This window comes from Colobus angolensis, unplaced genomic scaffold (genome assembly GCF_000951035.1).
Source record: "Colobus angolensis palliatus isolate OR3802 unplaced genomic scaffold, Cang.pa_1.0 Scaffold17, whole genome shotgun sequence".
NCBI classification, from domain to species: Eukaryota; Metazoa; Chordata; class Mammalia; order Primates; family Cercopithecidae; genus Colobus; species Colobus angolensis.
In genome coordinates, this window is record NW_012114821.1 from 12,555,549 (window position 1) to 12,568,617 (window position 13,069).

General features: G+C 39.6%; 1 protein-coding gene across 1 annotated transcript in view; it reads left to right on the plus strand.

The window, feature by feature from the left end:
• The first annotated feature begins 5,283 nt into the window (after nucleotides 1-5,283).
• TMEM71 (transmembrane protein 71) overlaps nucleotides 5,284-13,069 on the plus strand; it is a 48,510-nt gene continuing 40,724 nt past the window's right edge. Inside the window, exons 1-3 of the mRNA XM_011938161.1 lie at nucleotides 5,284-5,434; nucleotides 6,998-7,073; nucleotides 8,623-8,683. Coding sequence (XP_011793551.1) covers nucleotides 7,055-7,073; nucleotides 8,623-8,683 — 80 coding nt within the window. The 5' untranslated portion in view covers nucleotides 5,284-5,434; nucleotides 6,998-7,054. The remainder of the gene's footprint in view (nucleotides 5,435-6,997; nucleotides 7,074-8,622; nucleotides 8,684-13,069) is intronic.

Genomic DNA, 13,069 nt, shown 5'->3' on the forward strand with positions numbered 1-13,069 from the left:
AGGAGGCTGAGGCAGGAGAATCGCTTGAATCTAGGATGCGAAGGCTGCAGTGAGCCGAGATCGTGCCACTGTACTCCAGCCTGGGTGACAGAGTGAGACTCTGACTCAAAAGATAATAATAACAATAGTAATAAGAAGAAGAAGAAGAAGAAGATGTGTTAGATTTGAGTAGAGAAGCAGAACTACTAGGAATGATGCAGAATTGCAATTGTGTAAAATAGAGATTGAACCTTGTACAATTATGGACACTGGTAAGCGAGCTCAGTTTGGCTGTTTCTTAGGTGGGGTGCTGAGCCTGAAATCACAAGACAGTTGGTCAGTATGAAAAGATGGACAGGAAGCAGAGGAGAGCTGGGAAAACTGGAATCCACAAAGAACCATCTGGAACACGCATCTGTCTATCACCAAAAGCCATATAGGCCTTTTCCTGTCTCTGAGACTCCACCCTCATTGTCAAGTATGCTCTAAACAGAAGCTGGTATTCTTTCTTTAGAGCCACACCCTCTCCTCTACCAGGACTTGTGAAATGGAAGCAATTGATCTCCAGGAACTGGAGCTTTGGGCTGAGTCCATGCATCAAGCCAGCAGGTCTGTGAAAATGTGCATGAGCTGCCGCAAAGTCTAACTTGCGGGGACCTTCCAAAAATACACACAGCTTCAGCTCCACTTTCATCTTCCAAATCTTGCACAAGTTGCTTTTAGGGCCTATCTTAACCAGGAGCATACAAAAAGGGAATTCTGGGAAATGTAGTTTCAATTAGCCAAGTTAACATATTACAAAGCCATCAAGTAGGAAAATAAAAGCTTACTGCTGTATGCCACTAAGACTTGGGGGTTGATTTTTACTATGGCATAACTGTTATGATAAGAATTGCTAGCTTCCAACTCCTTCCAGATTATTAGCCTGTCCAGGCTTTGGCCCATATCTCTCCTTCTGGCCCTTCTGTGTTATGTGTGGCAGAGAACCCAGTCAGACTTAGATGATAAAAAATCTTATTCACATATTATTAAGTGCCTACTATGCTAATCATAGAAACTGTGATAGCAAACTAGAAAAGCATTCTCCCTACTTTCTGAGAACTCACAGTGTAGCAGAAGGAACCAACATGGACAGAAACTTTGCTCATTAATTGCAACTGTGATGCATCCTCTGAAAGGAATGTGCAGACAACTATGGGATCCATAACCTAGTCTGGGAGGGTCAGAGAGGCTGCTCAAAGAAAAAGCTCTTTCAGAAAGAGATGAGAGGTGAAGAAAATAGCACATTCCAAGAGCCTGAGATGGAGCAAAGCTAGGGAAGCTGAAAGGAAGCCAGTACAGTTGAATTCTAAAAAGAAAGATGGGGCCTGTTGAGGGAACAATGAGGTTGAAAAATAGTCAGGACCAGCCCCTACCAGGCCTGGCAGGCCTTGAAGAGGATTTAGAACTTGACAGGAGAGAGGAGCAAGGGCAGACATTGATGGATTTAATCAGGGGAGTGACATGATCAGATATTCTATTGGAAAGGTCACTCTGGCCATGGCTTGGGGAATGTATTGGAGAGAGGCCAAGTGACCTTGGCATGTTGGCACAGAAGTCCAGGCAACAGGTACAATACACACACACACACACACACACACATACATTTCCCGGTTCATATTTTTCATTATGTAATGTACCTTATTGATAGCTATTATTATATGGCTTATGCATACTGATTTGATGTCGCTGGAACCCCAGAACAGATAGTGGAGATGGAGACTTAGATGATAAGTCTAAGAGCTACATGAAGAGGAGTCACAATTTCAAGTCCGTATTCAAAAGCTACATGGAGAGGAGTCACGATTTCTCCCAGTTTTCTGGCATGAGTGATTGGGTGGAAGATGTTGTCATCTAATAGGACACAGAGTTCCAGAGCAGGATGAGGCTTGGGTAGGAAGAAAGATCATGAGTACATGAGGGATTTAAGCAAGCATGCAGGCATGTTTGTTCATTGCTTGTGGTATGCTAAAATCAAATTTGTCAAGTTTGTCAGTTGATGTCAGCATTTTGTAACATGAGTTCTTTAGCATCCTGCCTGTCAAAGAGTATCTTACGGACTAACAGTTTTGACTTTACCTGGGAGCTGATATGAAACACTATCTCCAATTCCCTTACTTCTGTAAGATCCTCTGTGATTTGTAGCACATGAAAGTTTGCAATACACAGCTCTGGAACCTGGGTCTTGGGAGATGTTATGTGACTAAAGGATTCTCAAGGCAAATAATTTTGACAGATGGTGAGACCATGTTTCCTGTGTATAGTAGCAAGTTCGAATATCATTTAAAGGTTCTATAGTGACCTCCATTACAGAGACCTATGTTTTCTAGGACTTGTTGGACCTAAATTTACCACTAATCTTTTCCCCATCCACACGCATCACCTCCATTAATAGTGGAGGATTGAATATTCTGTGGAACATGCTTTTAGAAACATTGATTTATAACACACAGAATAAAAGTTCTGAAGGCAAGTCTACCTGGATGTAATTAATTTATTTGTTACTTCTACAAACATTAATTGATAACCTACTATATGGGAAGCACTATTCTTGATACTTGGGCTATTAAAATGAAGAAAAATGGCAATATTCTTTGCTCTTTTAAGGCTTATGTTCTGGCTGAGGAGTATGTTTCTTATTACAAGGAATGAATGGAGTGACATATTCCTTGGTAAAAAGTGCTAAGGAGAAGAATAAAATAGGAAGAGACTAGGGAGTGGTGTGGAGGGCAACTTAATTAGAAGCAAGGCAGTGGAGCAAAGAGCTGAGGGAGGGGAGGATGAAAGCCCTATGACCCTTAGGGTGAGGGAACGCTAACCTCAAAGATCTTAACGTAGACCCATGTCTAGTGTTTGAGAAACAACAAGAAGATGAGTGGGCCTCAAGAGAGATGATTGAGAGGGGAGCCATAGGGTTGGAATTTAGTTCTGGCCCTTGGCAATTTTGAAAGATTTATGCAAACTCTATAAACCTCTGTCCTGCATGTGAATAATAATTGCACTTATTTTCTAGGGCTGTGTGAGGTTGAAACAAGATTACATACGTACAGTGTTTAGTGCAGTGTCTGGTTTGTAGGAAATGCTGACACACATTGGCTATGATCATTATCACTTACAGGTTAAGAATGCAAACTCAGGAGCCATCTCACCAGGGTTTGAATCCTAGCTCTACTTACTTATCACGTACTGGCTATGTGAATTTGGGCAACTCTCTAAACTCAGTTTGCTCTTCTGTAAAATGAGAATAATAGTAGAGCGTCTCCCATGGAATTGATATAACAATTAATGTATTGATACGTGGAAAGGCCTTAGAGCAGTGCCTGGTACATAGTAAGCGCTCCTTAAAGTTAGCAATTATTATGATCATTAATAATAAGGTTCTAATATTTGCCAGATCTTTAAAAAAAATGTAGACCAAAGTCTTTCTGATGTGAACTCTTTGGAGAAGTGGATTTGTGGGCACAGGAAGAGCAGATGGTCTCGAATAAGTCAGAAAGATTTTCCTCCCTCATCTAGAAGAGATAAGTCAAGGCTGGAAGCGGGAGGATGAGGGATAAGCAAAACAGGAAAAGGAGAAGAAGAAGAGAACTGTGAATTCCAATAAAGAGAACACCAGACAGCTGTAGAGCAGAGTAGCTGTCTGGTAAATCTAGGCAGATGTGACCAGAAGTAGCCTTGAGTAAATGTGACTATATTCTACAGGAGTCACTAAAGCAGGAGAGAGTCAGCAATGACAGGTGGCTCAGGAAGTGACCTGTGTTAGGACTATACATCTGCTAGCCGTTGCTGTGTAACAAATTACCTCAAAACGTGGTGGCTTGAAACACCATTTGTCACCTCCCAGTTTGTGTGGGCCACGGATCTGGGCAGGGCTAGCCTGGGTTGTCTGCTTCTGGGTCTTTCTCGGTTCCAATCAAGCATTAGATGGTGCTGACCTCAGCTCGAGGCTCACCTGGAGAAGGATCCACTTCCAAGCTCACACACTTGGTTCTTGGCTGGATTCCTGGCTGTTGGATGGAGCATCAGACCCTTACTGGCTTTTGAGACAACTCTTGATTCCTTGCCACATGGGCTTCTCCACCATGGCATCTTGCTTCATCGAAGCGGGCAAGCCAAGAAAGTAATAGAGTCCAACAAGACAGAAGCCTCATCATGGTAGTGGAAACCCAGCACCTTTGCCTTACTCTATTTACAAGGAGCACGTCAGCGGCCTCAGTCCACACTCGAGGGATGGAGATTAGACATGCAGTTCCAGAGACAGAGAACTTTGAAATTAGATGGGTCCTCCTCCTGACAGCTTCTTCTGCCTAGAACATGTTCTACAGAAGATCCTGCCATGTGGCAGAACCTCAAGGGGAAAGGGAACCACAAGAAAGGATGAGATTAACTTTTCTGCCAACCTGACCAACTGGTGCCTCAGAAGAGAACTTGATTTGCAGAAAACAAATAAGGAATACATCTTGCATATCTATGCTGAGGACTCAATTATTTCTCATTTCTTTTATTTCATTGAATTCTTCAAGCTATCATGTGACATGTATATTTTTATGCTTATAATTGAGAAAACTGCAACTCAGAGGGGTAAGTCACAAATCTGAGGTCACACAGCTAAGGTAGTAGACAGGTTGAATCTCTGTCTATGTGACCCCAAACCCACAGTCTTTCCACTATGCAGTAGTACCTCAATGTTGCTGGAATATATATTTGAATGTACATTTCTTTTATCACTTATAATAGTACAGATGTGTATGAACCCACAAACATCATCAAGTCTTTGAGCTCTACTATAATGTAAATGTAAAATGTCATCTATACAGTTTTTTTGTAAAGTCCAACCTTCATTAGATAAATTTACTGCCTCTACAGAAATTTTCATAAGATCAAGCTCTTGCTATTTAGTAGTATTCTGAATTTAACAGCATCAGTGCATTATCCTCAATACATTTAAGTGATTTGGACAAAGATCACTACTCTGCACTGCTGATAACGGAATGTGGCCAGATGATGAGCAAGAAGTGAGACTGAAAGTCTTTCTCATGTTCTTGCAGCCAAAGGTGACAAGTTAGCTCAGCAAACCACCCCTCCAGTGACCAGGTTGTAACCAGCTGGCCTGACACACGGGCTGCACATTCCCTGCTGCTGGCCCGGGAAACTCTGTGAAATCTTCACCACACTCCTCAGTGTGAATGCCACTGATGTGAGCCCAACAGGAAGTGTGACCTCATTCTGCTTCTTTGTCTCTGGTTACGCAGGCTGTTTTCAAAAGAAAACAAGAGAGGTTGTAAGACTGACTTTCCCAAGAACTATACGCTCATTTATACTAGGAAACAGACCAGAGAAGAAGAGGCTGCTGAAGACAAAACTTCTCTGCAAACACCTGTGCACGGCAATGTGTGTGGGCATCTGTGAGAAGAAGGTAGGGTGGGATTCCCTTTATTAAAAGACTTTTGCACCTGTTGACATTCAGACATTTTTTTTCAGCTGAGGAACTGCTCAGTCCTCAAATTTTCCACTGTCAACCACAGGAAGCTTCGTATTTCAGTAATAATTTTGTCCTTTGTCAATTGGAAGAAGAGGCTGGGAACTCCCTTTGGAAGGAACACGTATGCACCATTATTTTTCAGAATAGATGTGTTGCTTTGATGAAACTAGCAGATTCTGTTTCTTGAAAAGTTTTAGATCTATAACTGAAGGGTTTTTTTTCCTACTGTTACTAATTTTCTATTGAATGTCAGTGTACTGCCTGTAGATTCCTCTAAGCACTTGTAAGATAGAGCAATAAGACCTTGCTTTCTGCTGCAGGATTTACAGGCTTAAAATTAAGCTTAATACTTGGGGAACACTAAAATAAGGTAATTTGGGCTGGGCATATCCATACAATATTGATCAAAAATGAAAAGAACAAGTGACATACTAATATATTACATTACATTGGGATTATTTTATATCCCAAACAAATGAAATTTGTAAATGTGTGCTTTGATTTAGAGATCTTCCAAGGAAGGCCAGAAAGTTCTCCTGACATCTTTGAAGGTCTCTATAAACCAGGTTTATAGTTTCCTAATAGGGTTTGTATATATTTATTGAAATATTCAACTTGAAGCTATAGAATTAGCCTGGTTTGATTGATTGTATTACAGCTACAAAAACAATCCGTTACTAGTTCTCACATTACAAAATGTGGCCATAGGTGGTGAATCAGAAAAGAATTTAGTCCTAGCTTATAAAGTGATTAGGATAGTGATACTATATACAAAGTTTCATAGTCAACAGAAGTTGGTTCTATTTGATGAACAGTAAATGATCAAAGTTTGCATAATTTGCATTCTTTGATATGTTTTTAATTTGTAATTGAGAAATTAAATTATGTCTTCATGGGAACTGAGTTCTAAAATCTTCCCAGTGGTATGCTATCTTTAGTGCAATGTTACTTATGCTGTTTAGGAATGTCCAGGCTGATAAAAGCTATTAAAAAACACTCTCTGTGACTACCTGCCAATGGTTCAAATTGTTGGGCAAAAGACAGACACCAATCTCCAAGCACCGTTTGAAACTTGATAATGAAGTTGATTTGTGTCAGATGATTAAAATACAAGTAAGTTTGTTTTGGGGGCTAAATTACTGTTAGAACCAGTCATTTTATTAATATTTCTTAATCAAATACCTCACTTCCATTATTGTCTTTGGATTACAAATCAACCTTTTTAAGTCTAGATTTTCCAAATAAAGTGTGGTTCTTATTTACAGAAAAAGGTTATTGAGATACACTGAGTGAGGCAATGGAAAATGTTCAAAGTCATAGAGGCAGACACAACTTTAGAGAAGTTGTGTCTTCAATCTGGTCTCCTACCTTCAATTCTGTATCTCTGTATTATTTCAATAAACAAATCTGACTAGTGCAATTAGTAGATGCCATCTGTTTTGGCATAATTTTTCTATTTTTAATATATAGTCCACCTTTTTTTAACGTCTTTTGCAGAGAATCTGTGAAGTTTGAGCAAGCGGCCTTCCCAAGATGTACTGAATATCTCAACTGATGTCAACACCAGTAGCAAGTAAATGTAGAAGAACTGTGATACGCAATTATCTTTTGAACGATTAGACTCCTTTTAGCAATTTCCTTGCTTTGATTTTGCTGATACTCAGACCATTAACCATCTGTCAGTAGCTTGTGCTTCTTAAATGCCAGTGTTCACTTTGGCAAAGATTTTGACTTCATTTTTTTCCTTGAAAGAAATGTGGTATTTTTCCTTCTATTAGAAAAAAAAAAAAAAAACCGTTTTTTTTAGATGCTTGTGCATAAATGTGAAAGGAGATTGTTTATCAGCTACTATTAAGATGCAAAACTGTTTGTGTATAAAAAATGCTGAATGATTTTGATAGCTACTTGCAGAAAATAAGGGCGCTGTTAAAACGGTAGTGGTTTCAAGTTTCTTCCTTCCTCTTGTTATTTTCTCCCAAAACCCCACTTCTAACTCTCCCTCACACACCCACAGTTTTCTCCTTACAAATCAACCAGCCCAATCTGAAAGTCTAAATTCCTTTCTTTGTCCTAGATACTAATTGTCCGTAATGGAATCAAATTTCACTAAGCTTGTCTGTTAGGACTATTGACACCATCTCTGCACACGATAAAATTCTGCTTTAGAGTTTAGAATATTAATCAACTCCAACTTTCCCCAAGTAAAGTCTGTTGCCATGCCTTTGGTTAAACTGGAATGAACGAATGGATGATGTTTCTATAATTAAGAATACTCACAGTCTTTATACATTGGAAAATTTTATACAAAACAAAACAAAACCTTATTTCTTCCCCACTAATGTCTTCTGCTCATTATTTTACAGTAGAAGTGCCTTAATATGCACTAAAGAGAGAGAGTCTAGAACAATGATAGAATTCCTCAGTTTACTGAATAGCTACAATAACCAACACATTGGGTAACTGATTTGGGTTTTCTCCTGCTTCACACAAGACGTTTTTTTCCCATCCTTTCATGAGCTCAGTTTGATGCTAATGATTTATTATTGCCTCACCCTGCACTAAGGAACGTTTTTTTTTCTTTTTTTTTTTGAGACGGAGTCTCGCTCTGTCGCCCAGCCTGGAGTGCAGTGGCCGGATCTCAGCTCACTGCAAGTTCCGCCTCCGGGGTTTACGTCATTCTCCTGCCTCAGCCTCCCAAGTAGCTGGGACTACAGGCGCCCGCCACCACATCCGGCTAATTTTTTGTGTGTTTTAGTAGAGACGGGGTTTCACCGTGTTAGCCAGGATGGTCTCAATCTCCTGACCTCGTGATCTGCCCTCCTCGGCCTCCCAAAGTGCTGAGATTACAGGCGTGAGCCACCGTGCCTGGAACTTCTAGAGAGTTATGTGGGAGCGGGAACAGAAGATAGAAGCCTCTAGTTTATGTCTTGCTTCCAGCAGTGCCCTGGTGATAAGGGTGTCTGTACTAGTTGGAGTCTTCCAGCTGAAGCTGGGACGTCAGCTATTCCCATCGTCTTACATGCCTCCACTGTTTGCAATTATACATATTGATACATGTATCAACATATGTAACTGTTCATCAGTTATGATACATTCTACTTCTCTCTCATTTGTTTATGCAGGTTCTTCCAGGTTGGAAAGAGAATGTGCTGGAGAACTGTCTCCCATGTGCATTTTCCCAAGGTATGTTATGGAGCTTCTTTTAAGAAATAAGAATTCTGGCCAGGCGTGGTGGCTCACGCCTGTAATTCCAGCACTTTGGGAGGCCTAGGCGGAAAGATCACAAGGTCAGGAGATCGAGACCATCCTGGCTAACACAGTAAAACCCCATCCCTACTAAAAATACAAATTAAATTAAATTAAAATCAGCACAGCATGGTGGCGGGCACGCGGGCACCCGGCTATTCGGAAGGCTGAGGTGGCAGAATGACGTGAACCCAGGAGGCAGAGCTTGCAGTGAGCCGAGATCGTGCCACTGCACTCCAGCCTGGGCGATAGAGCAAGATTTGCCTTAAAAAAAAAAATCATTCTTCTCTGGGCATGGTAGCTCATGCCTGTAATCCCAGTACTTTGGGAGGCCGAGGTGGGTGGATCACTTGAGGTCAGGATTTGAGACCAGCCTGGATAAAACATGGTGAAACCTTGTCTCCACTAAAACTACAGAAATTAGCTGCGTGTGGTGTTGGTGTGCCTGTAATCCCAGCTACTCCAGAGGCTGGGGTGGGAGAATCGCTTGAACCTGGGAGGCAGAGGTTGTAGTGAGCCAAGACTGCACCGCTGCACTCCAGCCTGGGCGACAGAGTGAGACTCCATCTCAAAATAGTAATAATAATAATTATTATTATTCCTGTATGTCTTACTTTGCTGTATTATTGGCTTGAAATTATTATTTTAGCTATCATCTAGTTTTGAAAGGCTATTTTCAGTGCCATGTACATACTAAATGAAAACTTGCCTAATAGAATAATGAATATATATATTATAATCACATATCATATATATTAGTGTCAATATATAGGCAGTTGTGAATTGTTTCTCTGGTGAGTGGTGAAACTATTGAATACTGATGAATGGTTACTTTTTCTCAAACTGATGTCTTTTTAAATATGCTTTCCTATCTTATGTTATAAAAGCAACAGAATTCTATACCAATGGCTGAATTTTATGCTCTACCAAAACATGTACAGTCTACCATTTTGTTGAAGTACTACAAGGGAGTCTTTTTTCTTTCTTTTTTCAATGACTCAGTGAGTGTCTCTTATTCCTTATACAGACATCAGCTGACATTTCCCCTAGCATGGTGAAATGTGCCTAGAGCATAAAGAGATCATACATTCATTTTAGGACCGGCTCCTTCTTGTAAATTGTAGGCCTCCTGATGCTACCAAATGAATCAATGTGAACAGAGGCATATGTGGAAAGGATCCATGGTTTAGAGTGAGATAGACTAGGGTTCATATCATAGTTCTGCCACTTACTAGCTATGTAAAATATCCAAGTAATTTGCTGATTTTGTAAATCATTTTTTCCTGCTATATGATGAAGATAATAATGATACTTAGCTTTTAGAGGTTTGTGAAGAGTAGATAAAAGGCAAAAAGTAGGGGGCCAGGTCATGCTAAATGTTCAATAACTCACATTAATTTGAAATAGTATTTTATTACTAGACTGAGTGCTTATATTCATTGTATATAAGCTTTTAAATGTAAAAATATCAGAAATTCAGTAGAGCATGAGGCAGATGTGTAGATGGATGAGAGACATTTTTGTAATCTATCAGTGTGTAATTATCTAACATTTTTTAATGGTCCTAATGATACTTGTCCTTTCACCAACCAGTCTTTGTCCTATCCTAGGAGGTACGATTTAGGTTCTTCTAAGGCCTAGTCAGTAACCTCACAAGAAAAGAAAAGGCTTTGTCTTTGGGCAGTTAGGCACGTTGCTGGGCTTTGCTGTGGGATTGGACTGTAGAAACCAATTGGAAAGGACCTGCTAAAAACACATCAGCTACTAAGTTTATTGGAGCAGAATGAAGCAAGAGTCAAGATCTAGAGATAATTTTGTTATCTGCTCTAAAGGTTTGGTATTGTTCAGAAAGGTCCTTTTTTAAAACTATAATCCAGGTGTTGGAAGACTGTCTTCATTTTGTTTACAATCAAGAGAGGATAGGTAAAGGTAGGAACATTATAAAGGAAAGATGCCGGGGGATTAGGGAGGCTGCAGTTGATAACTGTTGAATGTTGAAACCTTGGAAATTGGAGTGCAGATAGAAATACAGGTCCAGAACTCTGAAACCTCCTAAGTGTCCAGCACCATATAGTTGCCCCATTAATTTTCACAGAGGCAAAAGGCTGTAGAAGAAAGAGCACTAGAATAGGAGAAAAAAGATCTAGATTTTTACCTTGCCTCTCCCACTTGTAAGCCCTGAGTTATTGAACAATGCACTTAACCTACTGGAGCCTCCATTTTCGTATTTATTAATAGGGATAACAAGAACCAAAATGTTCTGTTAAAGTGCATGTCTGGAAATGGTCCCTTTTGATGTTTCCGAAGTCTCAGATTTCTACCCATACTATTCAATATTTTTATCAATGATTTGGATTGAGAATATATAGATTCCAGGGATAACATATTTGTATGACATCATGTAAATATATTAAAAGTATTGTGTAATATAATGAGAATCCCTCAAAATTCTAACAGCACAAAATGAATTGTCATTCAAATAGTAGGCAACATATTTAGCTTACCACCCTTAGGCAATGGAAAGCATAGACATTAGCAACCTCCATTAAATTATGACATTAAATATTTACAGAAATCTATGAGGTTTATTTTGGGCAATCTTTACTGCACAGATTCACATTTGTTAAAAAAAAAAATACTAAGCCTTGGAGAGAATAATTAGCAAGAGGTAGAGCCAGGATTGAAACCAAGGGTATGAACCTAGCTCTATCTGCAAAGTCTGAATTACATACTGACTTTGTAATATAAAATTGGTCCCAAAGTCTAAGAGAGGAAAGGTACATCTAAATATACAGGAAAAAGACTAGAAATTGATAGTTTATTTAGATGAGATCAGGCGCGTTCAGGGTGGTGTGGCCGTAGACTTGATAGTCTATTTAATAGTGTGATAATATGTTGGTAACTGGAGGGGGAAAAAAAGAATCAAGCTAATGTGACTTAAGCTTCATTGCTAAAGACATGGATTCTATAATGAGGGAGGTGATAGTCCCTATATCTCTTGGGCAGACACACCTAAAGGGCTAGGTTCTACGGTTGGCATGATATTTAAGAGGAACTCTAAAAAGTGGAGAATACTCAGAGAAAAGCCATCAAACTATGATAGCTAAGGGATCAAAACTACATCATGTCGTATAAAGATGACTTAAATGAACTGGAGGACTTTTAATATGGAGAAGCGAGGACCCAGGGAGGACATGAAAACTCTCTTTAAACAGCTGAATAGATCTCAAATGGGAGATAGAAGGAATGGAAAAGGAAGGGAAAGAAAAGAAGTGAGGAAGTGAACATTTATTAAGCCCATACTAGGTGCTAAGCACAGACCATTTATTTTATTATGTAATTATTAAGATAACCCGATAAGAAAGATTTTTTTCTTGTTTTACATATAAGGAAAGAGTCTAAGAGGCTAAGTGACTGGATTAAGGTTACTCACCTAAGCAATGACAGAGTTGGAATTATGGGCTTAGAGGGGGATTGACTTCAAATCCCGTGTCTTGTCCACTATGCTACAGCCCATATTTGTTCAGTGAAGGGTTGTGGGGTTGCTTAGTAAGTGTGGGGTCCTTCTTACTGAAGGTGTGCATGCAGAGAGGGACAATGTTTGTCAGAAATACGGCAGATGGGAAATTTGGTGGGGCTGCAGACATGACCGTCAAAACTCCTTCTGAGTCTTAGAATCTGTGATTTTCTGGAAGCATATGGTCCCAATTTATGCAATTAAGTGGAATACACAATATGTAAAAATTATTGAAAGCATCAAGGTAAGAGCACATGAGAGCCATTGTACTATCAGTGCTGTTAACCGATTGACACAAAACCACCCCAAGAACTCAGATACATTAAGGCAGTATATATTTTCATAGGTTTTACCAGATTTCCATAGCCTGTCAGGTGATTTCATTCAGTAACTGGCATTGAGTTTATTTACATACTGAACATTTTTTAGGCTCACAATATCTGCCGTCCAGTAATGTATAAAATAATTACTGAGGCGGACATACATACACAAAAATCACAGTGAGATTCATTGGGGTTTAGGACAAAGAAAAATAATTTTTATGGGAGAAGAGAGGGGGAAAAAACTAAGCAGTTTTGAAGAAATAACACATAACATACTCTTTTATCCAATATGGCTCTATTACTATTGTCACCAGGCTTCCACCAAACCTCATCTCAAGAAATTTTACATTTATGAAACATTTTCATAATAATTTGGTTGCCTGTCAACTATAGGGCCATGTAATTCCTTCCTTCCTTCCTTCCTTCCTTCCTTCCTTCCTTCCTTCCTTCCTTCCTTCCTCCCTTCCTTCCTCCCTCCCTCCC